The following is a 16,311-nucleotide window of genomic DNA, read 5'->3' as shown; positions in this document are numbered from 1 at the left end:
CCTCTTTTTGAGGTGGTTTAGTTTTAAACATTTCTTATTAAATATTTGGATAAAGATGATAGGTAGGAACTATTTCATCTGGTTTACAAGGGCACCATAACTTTTTTAAAGTGATTGAACAGTGTTGCTTGGAGAAGTTGTTTGTTTATTCAGAGGATATGGGTTTTCCATTAAAGATAGCTGATGTAGAAGCATTTAGATGTTCTAAGAGAATATTTGATGCAACATATATATAAAAACATATTACTTTGGGTGTGAGAATGGGTCAGTGAAATTGATACTGAATAGCTAATGCAAACATTTATGCATGGACATGACTATTATGCTGGAAGAAACCAGGGTACAAATGATCAGTCATTATACACCTACACAAAATGAAAATCCAATCCCACTGCTGCTTGAACAGTTTCAAATGCTATTCTAAAACACAAAGTTGAAACAACTACATACTATTTTAATTTAATCAGTAAAATAAGATTGCTTGTGAAGATGAAAAGATTGAACAATGGAGATTGTTGCTTTAAGAAGCCAAATGTAAGTTGGAAGGGTACTTACTGAATTAGGGCACTTGTTCACAAGATGTTCCTGGTGGTAAAAAGCTAATATAAAAAGCCATTTTCTGTTTTCCCCTTTCATGACAGGAATTTATTCAGAAATGTTTGGAGGTTGATCCTATTAAACGTCCCACTGCCCGAGAACTTCTCTTTCACCCAGCTCTATTTGAAGTACCTTCATTAAAGTTGTTAGCAGCACATTGCATTGTCAGTCATCCTCGTAAGTACTAATGCAAACTTAGATTATCATCTTTGATCCATTTAACACTTTTATTCTGGTCTGAAATCTAAAGTCCAGGAATTGAAATAAATACAGAAATTGTTTGAAATAAATGTTAACAGTCTGTGAAGAAGAAAATGTTAAATGTTTTAGGTTCGATGTATCAAACGTGACAGGAGTTTTCTGTGAAACTTTAATTCAATATATAATTTAGTTTTACAACTTTAATTAAAGGCTTGTAAATCTCAAACATTTTTTTCATTCTGAGTTTGGTTTGTGTGCAATATCTTGCAAGGCAAGAATTGGGATGGTTGTTACTTATTGGATATCCATATTTACAAACTTTATTTGGTTAATTCTCATTGCATTTGCTGGAATTTCAAAATCCACTCCTCTGCTTGACCGCTGCATCCAATGGGATTAACTTTTTAATATTATAGTTAGTTCTCCAGCTTCCTAAGCTGCATTGATTTGATATGAAGCAACACACAAAGGCATTGGAGGAACTCAGCGGGTCAGGCAGCATCTATGGAGGGAAATGGACAGTCAATGTTTCGGGTCGAGACCCTTCATCTGGACTGGGAAAAAAGAGGGGAGATAGCTAGTTTCAAAAGGTGGAGGGAAAGGGTGGAGCAAGAGCTGGCAGGTGATGGGTAATATGAGACTGTTTCCTGTCCTAATGCTGACGATGAATCACAGTACATCTTCTGCAGTTACTTTAATTTTCGGTTTATACTTGTGCACAAAAGTCATGAATGTAAAGTAAGCCTGCTGTTATTGTTTCTTGTAAACATATGTAAGAGTTTGCAAATACTTCATATTGAAATGTGAAAAAAATACTAGCTGAAATACTCAAAGTCGAGTAATATCTGTTTGAAGGGAAAGAAATGTTTCAGGTGGTGACCTGGTGACCTTTTGATGAAAAGTCATTAAATATAAAACATTAATTCTTTTTTCTTTTTCCACAGATGCTACTTGACCTGAGTATTTCTATAACTTTTTGTTTTTATTGAAGTGTTTAATAGCTCACAGAAAAGTTGTTTGAACAGCTAACCATCTAATAGTTAGTTTGAAAGTGATTCAATCTCTCAATTAGCATATGGGTTCGATATCTGACAGCTGTCTGCTATAAATGTTCCATAGTACCACTTCAGTTAATCTCAGATCTTCTGGGGATTATTAAATTTGTCATTTTTTTAACTATTATATCTAAGATATTCTCAAATTAGGTAACAGATCTTTGGTTTATGAGATTATCCAGAAAATTCCTTTTACATGGGACTTTATACTCCTTATCTAGGCTACCTTTGCTCATGTTATTTCTGGTCAATATGTAGATTAAAAATCCTCATGATCAATACTGCACCTCTCAGGCCCATTTTCATTTTATATTCTGTCCTACCATATAGTCACTGTTAGAGGGCCTGTATATCACTCCCACAAGTGACTTCATGCCTTTTATTATTTATCATCACCATCCAAACCACTCCTTTATCTTGGTTTCCTGAACATAGATCATCCTATTGTTCTTAGACCATTAATTAATTGAGGCATTCCTTCATCATCCTAGCTTCCTTTTTCTTCCTGAGTGTCATTTGCTGATGACACTAAATTGAGTGGAAAAGCAAATTACGCAGAGAGTGGGCAAGGGTCTGGCAGATGGAGCACAATGTTGGTAAATGCAAGGTCGTCCACTTTGGAAGGAAAATTAGAAGGCTAGATTATTATTTAAGTGGTGAAAGGTTGCAGCATGCTGTTGCGCAGAGGGACTTGGGAGTGCTTGTGCATGAATCGCAAAAGGTTGGTTTGCAGGTGCAACAGGTTATCAAGGAGGCAAATAGAATGTTGGCCTTCATTGCTAGAGGGATTGAATTTAAGAGCAGGGAGGTTATGCTACAACTGTACAGGGTACTGGTGAGGCTGCACCTGGAGTACTGCGTACGGTTCTGGTCTCCTTGCTTGAGGAAAGATGTACTGGCTTTGGAGGTGGTGCAGAGGAGGTTCACCAGGTTGATTCCAGAGATGAGGGGGTTAGCCTGTGAGGAGACATTGAGTCGCCTGGGACTATACTCGCTGGAATTCAGAAGAATGAGAGGGGATCTTATCGAAACATATAAAATTATGAAAGGGATAGATGAGATAAAGGCAGGAAGGTTGTTTCCACTGGTAGGTGAGACTAGAACTAGGGGACATAGCCTCAAGACTCACGGGAATAGATTTAGGATGGAGATGCAGAGAATCTGCTTTTTCCAGAGAGTAGTGAATCTGTGGAATTCCCTGCCCAGGGAAGCAGTAGAGGCTACCTCATTAAATATATTTAAGACACAGATAGATTTTTGCATAGTAGGGGACTTAAGGGTTATGGGGAAAAGGCAGGTAGGTGGATCTGAGTCCACGACCAGATCCGCCATGATCTTATTGAATGGGGAGCAGGCTCGACAGGCTAGATGGCCGACTCCTGCTCCTTATGTTCTTATTTACCGCTCAATATTCAGGGGCTCTATCAGTTACCTTGCAGCATGTCCCTGTAATGACTGTCAGGTCGTATTTACTTGTTTCTATTTGTGTTCTCCATGTTTCAAATGTTATGTGCATCCAGTTACACTGCCTTTACTCTTTTTTTGTAACCTCTAGCCTTATCTACTGGTTTGCTTTTTGTTTTTGCACTCTCCTGTCACATTCTGTTTATTATTTCCTACATTTCTATCTGGCTTTGGCCCGACCCTTTACCACATCTTCTCAACCGTGGTGCCTTGCCTCCATTGTTTAGTTTCCACGTTTTGAAGCTTGCTAGCTCACTGATCCCAGCATTGTTCAGATGAGACTGTCCCAACAGTTCTGTTTCCACTTACCCCAGTGTTGGTCCCAGTGCCCTACGAGCTGGAACCCACTTCAAGCCCAAGTCTTGGAGCCACACAACTTCTCAAGTTCGGCTCCTTGATTTTGCCACCTTTTTCAGAAAGGGGATTCACTTCAATGACACTGGCAATCTTTTAAAAAGAAAAGTAGTTTATTTTTGTTTTTTTATATTTAGGATTGGAACAGTTTCTTTGCTATTTTGAATTGTGTATCTATTCATAGGCTGAATATGGTCTTAATACAGTTTTCTCATTTATAGACATGATTCCTGAAAATGCTTTGGAAGAAATAACAAAAAACATGGACATGACTGCAGTTCTGGCAGAGATTTTCCACCATGATGCAGAAGGAGTACAGATCAGGTATTGCAGGCACAACCAACATACTACAGATCCGGATTGGAAAGAATTGGGCTAATCTATGTTTTTATAATGCTACAAAAAATCAGCTGGAGGAACTCAGCGGATCAAGCAGCAGGACCTGATGCAGGGTTTCGACCTGAAGCACCAACAATTCCTTTTCTCCCACAGATGTTGCTTGACCCACTGAGTTCCTCCAGTTTTATTTACTCCAGGTTCCAGTATCTGCAGTCTCTTGCATCTCCTATTGAAGCCTCTGCATCCTCACCATTGCTCACATACATAGCTTTATATTTTCAGCAAATTTAGAAATGTTGCATTTGGTCCTTGTGGCCAGTTCATTGATGTGGATTGTGAATAATTTCCGTTGTGAATTGAGCCACATAAAATTGGAACATTCCATGTTGATCTTCAGTCCATGCTGAACTAGCACTGATCTGTGATATACCTTGAGTCACAGCCTGCCAAACACACAGACCTATTTATTCCTACTGTTTTGTCTGTTAACCAACTCTCATTCTATTTGGCATATTACCCCAATTCCCTGTGCTCTGACCTTGTTCAACAGCCTCACCAGGGTGAAGCTCATTTGTAACATCTGCAAATGCTGGTTACAATTTGGGTGTATCTTGAACAATCACAACTGATGCTTAAAAGATTACATTTGATTTCTTTTTACAGTTAAGTTTGCATACAGTTTTGATCATGTCAATGCTTCACATAATTTGCAGACAGGGCTGCAATCATCCAAATGAAGTGCAAGTTCACTGATTGGATTCAGTGTATTTAAATCCCTGATGCATTTAGATTGTACATACAATATAAACCTGATTTAACAAGCCTTTTTTATTTTTGAACACAATGCAGTTCATCGAAGCAAATTTAAAATTCTTCATTTTTGATTTATTTCAAACTGAGCTACAGTTTTCTGAGGACATTGTTTTTTGTTTTCCCACAGATTCTCCCAGTTTCCTGCTCTGGAGTTAGATAAATTTTTAGAGGATGTGAGGTAAGCATTCCATGGTAGGGTTGATTTTAATTATTCTCGCTTAGATTAGATTAGATTCCAAGTATATTCATTTTAGAAATATGTGAAGTTGAATGACCCAGAAGTTGTTTCCCTGAAAGTTGTATGTTTGTTTTCTATACCGTGTTATATCAGTGACCTTTGATCTTTAACTTCAACCTGAAGGAATGGAATTTATCCTTTGACTGCATTTGGGATGCCCATGCCTCAGCAACCACAACAGGAGGCTGTAACATCGCCCATTGTCCCACCGTCTGTGAAAACACCTACACCTGAACCTGCAGAACTGGAGACCAGGAAGGTAAGAAATGACATGCACCCTTAAAGTTCCACCCTTTGACCAAATTGCCTTCCGACTGAGATCGCTGCCTTAGAAGCATTATTTATGTTCATTTTGGATTTGATGCTTAAGTTGGCAAAGTCTCGTATATTGTCCACTCGTATTGACTTGAGAAATGATGTTGGGCCTACTTGAACCTCTTGCAACTCTAATGGTGGTTCTCCCATAGTGATGGGTTGGAACTTTCAGGATGTTGAAGCAACATTGATGAAGTTGCACTATAAATCTAGTTAATGTGTTTATTCCAAGGCGCTGAAGATTTAGTGCAACCTCTATCGCCATGCAGTTCACATTGAGGTAACCTTTGAGAATTGAATTGCATTCAGTAGTCAGAATGTGCTGTAACCACTGAACCGTTTTGGAAAGGAAGCAAGTTCTAGTAGATTTTCCAAAGATTTCAGCAATTTGGCTCCATTAAGCAATTGTTAGTATTTGTTGTCAAGTTTGCAAGAAGTAATGAAGATAGGTTTGAATTTTGAGCAATGGGCAAACAACTCTTATTCATAATATCAAATCAGAAAATGCTGCAAACACTCAGCAGGTCAGGCAGCATCTGTGAAAATAGAAACGGTTTCAGGTTGAAGAATGAAGGGTGGTCATATAAAATCCAAAGGGGGCTTGACAGGGTAGATGTTGATGTTTTCACTAGTGAGAGAATCTCAAATGAGTGGACATATTCTCAAGATAAGGTGATGGTCATTTAAAACTGAGGTACATAGAAATTTCTTCATGCAGAGAGGTGAATATCTGGCATTCTCGGCTGAAGGGAGTTGTGAAGGCTAGATCATTAGAAGTCTCGAAATTGGAGGCAGATAAACTTTTGAAATTTCAGGGGATTGAGACAGGATCTGTGATAGAGAAGGAGTTAAGGCCGAGGTGGATCAACCATGTTGAATGGCAGGCCAGGTGGCCTATTCCTGCTCCTATTTTCTTGTTTGGGAAGGACAGAGCTCATCTTTAATAATAGTTTAAAATAATAAGTGGAATTATTAGCTTAATGAATATATCTGGATAAGAATTCAGCAGCTCAGTTTTTTGTGTTTTTATAGGTCGTTCAGATGCAATGCAATATTGAGCCAGTTGATGAAGGAGCCAAACATCATGTAAGTTCCTTTTTTTTTAAAGGTGTTGACGACCTTGCTGTGTCTAATAAATAGTACAGAATACAAGCAGCCATCATAAGAAGACTGTTTATTTTCTATATACTCAGTTTGTGTGAAGATTAATTGAACGTCTTATAACCAAGACACTGTTCACATTATCAGAAAATAACCACTGACACACAATTCACTGGTTATCTGAATCCATACTAGCCTCAAAAATGTAGTTATAGAGCTATACACTGAATGCATACAAGCTGATGCATATCTATTAAAACCCTTTGCCTAGAAAATCTGGTCCAATTTTTCTAAAATGCATTATTTGATTTATTTAAAACTTTATTCATTAACTCCTTAATTCTTTAAACTGATTAGAAGTAGTTAAAGTATTTTGTGTAAAAATAACAATGAACCAAAATTCAATCAAGTTCTTCTTTATTAAAGCAAAATATCTGGCAGTTGGGAACTCCCTGAGAGTATTTGTGCTTAGCCCCTCTTGCTGTGGTTTAGTGCTATCAAAATGAGGCTTAGCAGGTCATGTTGACTGATTGTTGGAGCTGATCCCGTATTTGTCCTTGTCAAATATCCTTCTGCATGTGCTTTTTAACAGGACGATTGAGAATCTTTCCCTCCTCTACCCCACTGTACTCCTGTTAATCCAGATGTGCATATAACATACAAATAATGCTATAAGACTGAGGACCCATCTGGCATGAAATGCCAGTTTTTTTTCCTCCATTGTCCTAAGTTATATTGGTTAACTTGGCATTGAACAAAAATTGATCCTCGTCTTTGCCAGTACTCCCTTGTTAGTAATTGATGGCACTTAACGGTAGTTTTAAAATTGGTAATAAACTGATCAGTTAGAAATATCAGAGGATCAAGACTTGTCACACTGAGGAGAAAAAATGATAATGAATCTTTTATTTAAGCTCCATTATTAAGAAAATAAGTTCAGAGGAAAAACAATGGAGGAAACATTTACATTGGTGTGATTCTTTTCTTCAGCTAACTCTACTCTTGAAACTGGAAGACAAGCTAAACCGCCACCTCAGCTGTGACTTGTTGCCTAGTATGTATTATTTTGATCATTGCTTTGTGCAAATGAGAGTCTTGGTTCTTTGTAAAAGAAAATGCCTCAGATTTGATGTCACAAAGTTTAAACTACCAGTTTGTGAAATTAATTTAGTGGCACAGGACAACTATTGATTCATTTATCGTTTATTCCCCTTTAGGGTGGTGGGAGCCCTCTTCTTGAACCACTGTATTCTGTGTTGTGGGGTAATGCACTTCAGGTTTTTAAATCCTGGAATAGTCAAGATGATCAGTGACATGAATGGAAACCGACTAGTAATCCCAATAAAAATAATGTGCTGCTTTTGAGCTCAAGTGGCCAGAACTAGATTTTGAAAATCGTAAGAGTCTGAAACAGTTACAAATTGCCTAAAGAACATAGAAGTGTCAAGATTAACTTTAATAAATTATATTTTTTTAACAAGTTTCAGGAATGAAGAAAATAATAAATAGTCATGTTTAGAAATGCCATTTTTAACAGAATCCACAATGTGGAGCAGGCTGGTTATAATTATTAAAAGCATGAACACTGGATGTCCAAGTATGGTCAGTAATACTGATACTAGTCTTCCTTTATAGATGAGAGTTGCCAGGAGCTGGCAGCAGAACTTGTTCAGCTGGGATTTATCAGTGAGGTAGGCAACTTAATTTTGCTTTTCAATTTTATAAGTGTCGACACAGTATTGTCCAATTTCTGTCTGTCCTCACTTGAAAGCTCTTTGTATTGACTACCAATATCACCATTCAGTTTCATGGAGGTGATTAATTGACAGTAGTGCAACATTTGACTCTAATCACTTTTAAATCCAGAATCCATCATCATTGATACTTCTGGACAATAATGCTAAAATGTATATGCATAAACACTTCCTTAATTTCGTACTGTTGTAATTTTCAATTTTTTAATAGAAATTATCAACTCCTGGAGAGATACGGCAGGGGAAACGGGTCCCTCAGCCCACTGAGTCCACACTGACCATCAACACTGATCCTACGTTAATCCCATATTTCTATTCTCCCTACATTCTTATCAACTCCCCAGATTCCACCACTTGCCTACATACTGGGGGCAATTTCACAGTGGTCCATTAACCCATCAACCAGCACACCTTTGGGATGTGGGAGGGACTGGAATACCTGGAGGAAACCCACGTGGTCACAAGGAGAACATGAGGGACCGTGCAAACTCCACCCAGATAGCCCCCGAGATCAGGATTGAACCCGGGTCTCTGGCACTGTGGGCAGCGGCTCTACCAGCTGTGCCACCCCATTATGGAGCAATAGATGGGTGAAATGATGTCTATACTGAGCTTGGTGAGAATATGACATTTTCTACTGCAAGTCATTAAAACATTGCCTGTTTTTGTTTTGAAAGGGAGGAAACTGAATTAAGATAGATAAAATAACAAGATAAGATCTTTATTAGTCACATGTACATCGAAACACAGTGAAATGCATCTTTTGCGTAGAGAGTTCTGGGAGCAGCCCGCAAGTGTCGCCACGCTTCCGGCGCCAACATAGCATGCCCACAACTTCCTCACCTGTACGTCTCCATAAGATACAGAAAAATTGTTTTAATTTTATGGCATTTTTGTGTTTTACATGACTGCTTCTTCCCATCTTTTGAACAGATTGATCAGAGTCGACTAACCACCTTGCTCGAAGATGCCTTCAGCAAATTCTTCTATAACCGGAATGGTTCCCTATCCGACGTCACAGTCTCTTCATAGCTACAGAAACATTGAGTGACGCAACTACTTCATCACCGGTCTTAAATGGACGAAAGAGGATATCACAGGAAGCCACTGGCTCAATTGCATGTAGTAGTGTGGTGATGTTGAGTTCCCATCTACAAGTGGTGAACATCCCACCAATGAAAAGTTCTGTTGTCAGTATTATGTCCCATCTGTGCTTCACCCTGTGACTATCGTATTTTATTTAGCAGTGAGACTTCCAGAGCGCTGCCACATTGGAAAGGCGCTTTTCTCTTAACTGAGGTAAAGGTGGGATGGAAGTAGGGATTGGGATGGTGGGGGGAAGGGGAAAAGGCTGTTTAATCTGAACACGGAGACTGCGAAGGAGAGAAGAAAGTGAGAGGTCTGCACGAAGTGAAGTATCGCTTGATACGTTTTTGTGAACTCTTTCAATACATTGTATCGCTTTATATATGCCAGTAATGTGCATGTTTCTTCTATGTTGTATAATCTTTGCACATTTGTTTTTCAAGATCTGGAATGCTAGGTGATTTTAAATGACAGTGTTCCTACAAATGCATTTAAGAGGCCATTCCTATGAAAGTTCCCACTATTTTTCAGTGTTGAAATTTTAAAATGGCATGGCTATTGTGCACATGAAAGTGGGGAAAGTGATAGTCACTAAACCAGCAACTATCTAATCTTTTTACGTGACCAGTTTAGTGAATTTATCCAAATGGTTAGTAGAATTTGGATGAACTGTTCTGGATCAAACAAAATTTGAAGTGTTGTACTGTTTTTCTTCAAAATGTCTGGGATGCCTCATCTAGAAATGAACATTCATTGCAAGTTAGTTACAAGTCTTGTCAAGAATCAGCTGATACACCGGGGCTGCCTTTGTTTAAACTGAATGCTTTATTGAAGCCTTCCTTCCCAATATCCCCACTCTTCCTTCCCAATATCCCCACTCTTCCTTCCCAATATCCCCACTCTTCCTTCCCAATATCCCCACTCTTCCTTCCCAATATCCCCACTCTTCCTTTCTCCCCTTCCCCTGAAAGCTTTATGTCTGTAAAGCTGAACATTGATACAGATATGTAATCCATATTATGTAGTATTTTTGGGTTGTGTGGCTGAGATTGTGTAGTAGTTCTGATGGTTGTTTTGTCATGGCAATTGCATTGATCATTTGTTAGCCATGTATTTCTGTGAGGTCTGTTGGCCAAAGGAAGTTGAGGTGAATTGTGTTTTGTCTTCTATTTTGAGCCAAATAGTGTACAGTGAGCTAATAAGCACAATTTCTTGGTTATTTTGGTTTGCAGGCAACACAGAGGGTCACTTCCACTTGCAAGAACCAGTTTGCCAGTAACCATTTCTGATTGTCTTGCATTTTCTCAGTTTAGTTATAGTTTTGGTACAAGTTGTGGAATGTTTTTCACCCTTTTTGCATATAGACAATGGAAATTCGAGATAAAGGGAACTGGGCTGTAATTGTTGAAAAGAAAAATGGGGTGGGTGGGGAGAGCCTAAGCTTAATTGGAATTTCTGTAATTTTTTGAGAATGGCAAAACACTGTATTGTGGCATTGTTCAAAGCCCTAACTGCATTTAATGCAGCATTCACTGAAGCAAATATACTGTACTGAAAAAGCAGTGCCTGGTTGTTCTTTTGTTATTTACCCTTCTGAATTGTGTACAAAAATATCATTTTGAGTCCTTGCATGAATGTTTCTCTACATTGCCCCGTCACATAATTCCTGTGAATAAATGGTTGGATGTCAGAGGAAAATCATTCTTATCGCAATACAAAAAACTTTAAATGCAATCCCTGCTTTTAATACCACTGCTTGGCTTGAACCTGATCCAATTGTCACAGTTCATTCACACATTAACATTTTTTGCATGTCAGCTGTGAAGCTCTTAGGGAATCAGTTTGAAAGCTTTAATATCCAAACGCTGAAGATATGAATTCAGTTAACATGCCTTCTGCAAATAGATTTTTTTTTAATTTAAGCTTTGTTCTCTGCTTGAGTTAGATAACCGGCAGGATAACTAACATCTTGCTAACATGTCAAAGACAATCAGTCAATTAATCTTGGAGTGAAAGATCAATGTTAAACGGGTATGTCAACTGCACTAAATGAGTCATTTCATTGACTGAGGTTGAAGCTAACTGCAGTTTCAAGACTATCACTGAATTTTCCACTTTTAGAATCTGGGAATCATAAATCGCATGCCTTTTCTCCATATGGATGTGAACACCTGAATCACCTGCTCTACGGGTGTAGGTCACTTCTGCTAATTGTGATCTTGTGCTTTATCAGCAAGTGACACATAAGCTTGCACACAACTTGAGGCTCTGTTTCATAGCCATGAAGCCACTTTTCCCATCCTCACGTGTTGTATCTTTTACAACATTTTGTTTTAAGGTTAAACATTGTGTAAAGCTACGAGTTATCCTATTTAAGAAACAAAAGGTGAGGCTGAATTGCAACCTGACCACACAAAAAATCCAAGCAAATAAGACTTTCACCCCATTTGGAGCTACAATGGATTATTGAGCCTACATGTAGACACCCCAGTGTGTTCACAAATGAATGTTGTCTACTCTTCGGTATTTTTGTAAACATGGGTTCCTGATTGTCAGTGTAGACACGTTGAGCTGAATGACTTCCCTGCTCTTACCCACACTCACCCTCCATTCACCCCCAACACCTGATGAATTATGTAGTTGAAATTGATTTCATCTCCATTTACCTTAACAGAAAACAAACTTTGCCTCTTTGCTGAATGTTACTTTTTAATTTCACAGGACAATTGAGGTGTTGTTCTTGGTTCCTGTTTGTCACAGCAAGGATTTTGTGCCATCTAATCTGTTTTGTTTCATCTCACAGAATTTAAAATGTGGGTTTGCGATGATTTTGGACATGGCATTGATGTTGGATTTTGCTTGAATTATTTGGAGTTAGAGTGGTTTATTGGGCCTGCTTTTAGGTACTCCAGAGAGACTGCAAATACAAGAAGTTGTCACGTTTTTCCGCTCCCCCCCCCCCCCCCAATGATTGACACTCAAGGGTTAAAGAGTCCAGACTAAAACAGATAAGTGTCTTTGAACCTTTTAAACTGTTTCTTTAAATTGCATGTGATGGTACTTTACAGCAGAGATGTATGTTTCATGTATTGTAATTTGAGCTGCTATTTTTTTTCATCCGGTAACTTGTCGGTAGAAATTTGACTTGACTACTTTCCAAGTATACTGAGGCCCAGTGGGTAAAATAGTTCTGTGGAGGCTGATTCTCTTCTTTGGAAAAAAACATACCTTTTTTTTAAAGAAAACATGCACTTTAAGGTTTGTGAGCAAAAATATTCACCATTTCTATCACTCCCTGTTTTTTTTGTTTAATATGTTAAGCATTTGCGACTTAAAGGGGAGAAAAGAAATAGTTTTCTTCCTTTTAAAAAAAAATCAATAGCCCTTTGGGCATGGTGGGGGGGGGGGTTCTTTGAGGAACAGGAAATGATCAGGCTGCAAACCTACTCAATATATTTTGCAAAGTGGTTAGCTGAATAATATGATGATGTTACAGAGGAACTGCAGAATTGACAAGAACAGTTTCCGTGGAGCAATCTGACACAACAGCAAATTACTTGTGCATTTTGACTCTTGGTTTTGTTCATTTTATTGCTGCTTTGATTCATTCGCAAGAGGTGGGTGAGTTAGGTTAGTGTTAATGCCCATTCCTAAGTCAACCATTTTGTGGGTCTGGTACCGATACACATTGGTGTTACCATATTTCAGATAAGGTCAACAGATTTACTTCACTAAAGAACATTGAAATACTTTGGCAACATTTTAGTAGTATCATTATGCTTTTTAATTCCAAAATTTAGTTAGTTAAATTTAAATTCTTAATGCTGTGTGGAATTTGAACTTGCATCTCTATTATTGAGTCAGCCCGTTTACCATTTCAGTAAATTAACCATTTTGCCACCATGCCGCTTTGGGCTTGCTGCATGACCAATTCTTAACTGAACAGAAGTACTTATAAAATGATCAAGTACCCGTTTTTCTGTTTGTATCCAAAAGGTGAATGGGTAATGATGTCTTTATAAATTTTGGCCATATTCTGTCCTTCAATGCATTTTTTTTAAACCTCTGGCTTGCAATGTGGTGTATGGGGAGGGAAGTCACGCTATCATGAAACAGGACTACGCAGTATAGCGCAAATAATCTGCCCCACAAAAGCGGGGGAAATTCTGCCCCAAAGCTTTATTAGCACAAGGTGCAGTGTAATAAATTCTGAAGAGTGAATACATGGGATAGTCTTGATTTTTTTCATTCTCAAATGATTGTAAACTGTTTACATGTTATCTATTTCTGAATGTGCTGTGACTTTTTCATTTCAAAAGTCCCTTCCTTCATAAGGGAAAATAATAATTCCAAGTTGGGATCAGCTTCAGTTCCTTCAAACGTTTCCCATCGCAACATTGGTTTGGGCCTTGGGTTGCAAATCTGTCTTGCTCCTCTTTTGAACGGATTAGTGTCTCTCTAGGGTTACTAGGGAACCTGCCAGAACTGGGAAATGTACACTTGTTGATATCTTCAAATTGAGCAACTCAAAGGTGAGGAAGAGTAGGTCAGTCACCCAGACAACGAATTCTGGGACATGAGAACATAAGTGTCACTTTTCTGTTTCAATTGCATAATGTTTTTCAGAACTGTGATTTGTTGCAACCGATCTGTCACCCACTATATCTGGTTCTCTACGATAACACACATTTGCATTTGTGTCCCATTAATGTGATTGAGTGGGGAATGGGACTTGGTGGTCAGTGGGTGGTATTGCTTAATGTCTTAAGAATAATAGTTCATTACCTGTTGTACAATTGCACCATATCTTAGGGTTTGGCATTCAATCTCTTTCTGTATCACTCTCATTTTCTTGCCTTTTCCAAGGCAAAATTGATTGGGCCTGAATTTTAATTTTGTTTTTCTTGGTTCTCAAAATTTAAAGTGGACGTGAGAAAAGAGCGTGGAAAAAACTTCTGAGTAATTGAGTTAGTTGGTCATAAACCTTGTTGCATTTGAAGGGACATAATTGATTTTCTTTTCCCCCCACATCCAAAGGAATAAAGAAAAATCTTACTCATTAGCTTTACACAATGTTGCGATGCCTTGCAATATTCTGTTTTATACCAGTTAAGTATTGTAACAAAACACTTATTTAAATGCATATGTAAGTATAAATACAACTTTGAAAGTGGGGATTGAATAGTTAACTTTTTTTTAAACTGGTCGGTTACACAACTCACATTTTGTTCAGCTTTGTTTTCCAATTGTAAACATCGTAATAAAAATAGAGTGCAAATTTCCACGTTGTATGAAATCTTCTTAAGGAAAAGGAGCAATAAATTGTTTTGCTCCATTCCAAGTTTCATTGCCAGAATAGCTATTGCTTTGAGCCTCGTTCTGGTTCCTCACCTTCCATCAGGATTTCATGGTGGTTTTACTTTCCAGTGTCCACTCAAAGCTTGCCCAACCTTGACTTCTGAGGACCACCTTCTGAAGTTGTGTTGCATGTCAAATTTCTAGATTATTTTCACAGATGTACCAAAGTGCATGCACTTAAAAAGTACTTCATTGGCTATAAAGTACTTTTTGTTATGTCTATTAGCCATGGAAATGTTCGTGATCATTGGAACCCAGTGCATTGGGCAGGATCGTTCTGGCCAATCACAGGCCCAGGCAGTGAGCCATCGGGTTGTCCTTCCGTGCCAACTGTCTGCCTTCCAAGGTAATTTTGTGTCCAGGTGACCCTGGAAAGGAACATGCTATGTTGACTGGAGACTTTCCTGGACTGCTGTGTACCACAGAAGCTGGAGTGCATCCTGGGCAAGGAAGACAATAATTTTAAATGTTTTTATGTGTTACATTTTAAAAGATTGTATTAATGCAAATTATTTTTCAGGTACTCGGAACTTCACAATTTGTCTGGTATTTTGTCGCTTAACACTGAAGAGTCTTTGTATGGATTTGTTTTGTTTCTATCTGAGAAGTGGTTTGTTCCCAAATAATTTATAACGTGATATTAATAAGATTCTCACATAGATATCACCACTTCATGAGCTTTTTTAAAAAACTTTTTCTGCTTTCTGCTACTGTCATGGAGTTGTACAGCATGGAAAATGGCCCTTCAGCCCACCATGTCTGGACTAGCCATCAATATCTATCTATACTAATCCCATTTCCCAGTACTTCACCTGTAGTCTTCAATGCCATGATATTTCAAGTGCTCATCTAAATGCTTATAAATATTCCGAATATATAGCACCCCACCCCTTTTGAGTTCCAGGTTTCAGGCACACTCTGTGGTGTGGAAAAAATTCTTCCTCAAATGTCCTCTAAACCAACTATGCCTCAACTCAAATAAGATTTCTTTATTAGTCACACGTACATCAAAATACACAGTGAAATGCATCTTTGCGTAGAGTGTTCTGGGGGCAGCCCACAAGTGTCGCCACGCTTCCGGCACCACCCTGTGGAAACCCACACAGTCACTGGGAGAACATACAAACTCCTTACAGCGGCAGGAATTGAACCCGGGTCGCTGGCGCTGTAATAGTGTTATGCTAACCACTGTACTACTGTTCCTTAAACACTATAGCAAAATTAAACATGACTTCACAGTTAAAAAATTTTAAATTAGTTAAACAAAAGCTAAATAATTACAAGTCATAAAATTAAACACAACTAAGGCATTTGAGTCAAAAATAATATTGATTTATGAATTGACTCATGAATGGTGAGTGCCCGGAAACAGCTCCCTAGGAGCTGCCCCTTCACCAAAACGAAACTGCTCCGGGTCCAGTCAGGAGCAGGTCAACGGGGGACCTGTCACCCAGCTGCCGGGAAATTCCAGGAAGCTGGTGCTCCGCCGCCAGACCCATGCCCTGTGTCTGCTTGAAGTGCAGAAAGTATTTCTATCTATAATTTTGTATACCTCAATCAGGTTCCCCCTTGGCTACCTCTGCTCCAAGGCAAACAAACTCTGCCTATTTTTTCTCACAGCTAAGACGCTCCATCC

General features: G+C 38.5%; 2 protein-coding genes across 4 annotated transcripts in view; both read left to right on the top strand.

Annotated features, from left to right (window-relative positions):
• Positions 1 to 14,576, top strand: part of nrbp1 (nuclear receptor binding protein 1) — a 70,247-nt gene extending 55,671 nt beyond the window's left edge. For all 3 annotated transcript variants that reach the window (XM_052013107.1, XM_052013106.1, XM_052013105.1), the window contains 8 exons: positions 642 to 774; positions 3,893 to 3,995; positions 4,951 to 5,001; positions 5,185 to 5,320; positions 6,409 to 6,462; positions 7,468 to 7,531; positions 8,113 to 8,168; positions 9,165 to 14,576. In XM_052013107.1, the coding sequence (XP_051869067.1) occupies positions 642 to 774; positions 3,893 to 3,995; positions 4,951 to 5,001; positions 5,185 to 5,320; positions 6,409 to 6,462; positions 7,468 to 7,531; positions 8,113 to 8,168; positions 9,165 to 9,263 (696 nt within the window). In that variant the 3' untranslated portion in view covers positions 9,264 to 14,576. The remainder of the gene's footprint in view (positions 1 to 641; positions 775 to 3,892; positions 3,996 to 4,950; positions 5,002 to 5,184; positions 5,321 to 6,408; positions 6,463 to 7,467; positions 7,532 to 8,112; positions 8,169 to 9,164) is intronic.
• The window catches only part of LOC127568883 (keratinocyte-associated protein 3), a 440,350-nt gene that overhangs the window by 384,648 nt on the left and 39,391 nt on the right, over positions 1 to 16,311 (top strand). The window lies entirely within an intron of this gene.

The sequence above is a fragment of the Pristis pectinata genome, chromosome 3 (genome assembly GCF_009764475.1).
Source record: "Pristis pectinata isolate sPriPec2 chromosome 3, sPriPec2.1.pri, whole genome shotgun sequence".
In the NCBI taxonomy this organism is placed as follows: Eukaryota; Metazoa; Chordata; class Chondrichthyes; order Rhinopristiformes; family Pristidae; genus Pristis; species Pristis pectinata.
Note: the sequence above shows the minus strand (reverse complement) of the source record. Positions and strands in the feature narration are given on the sequence as shown.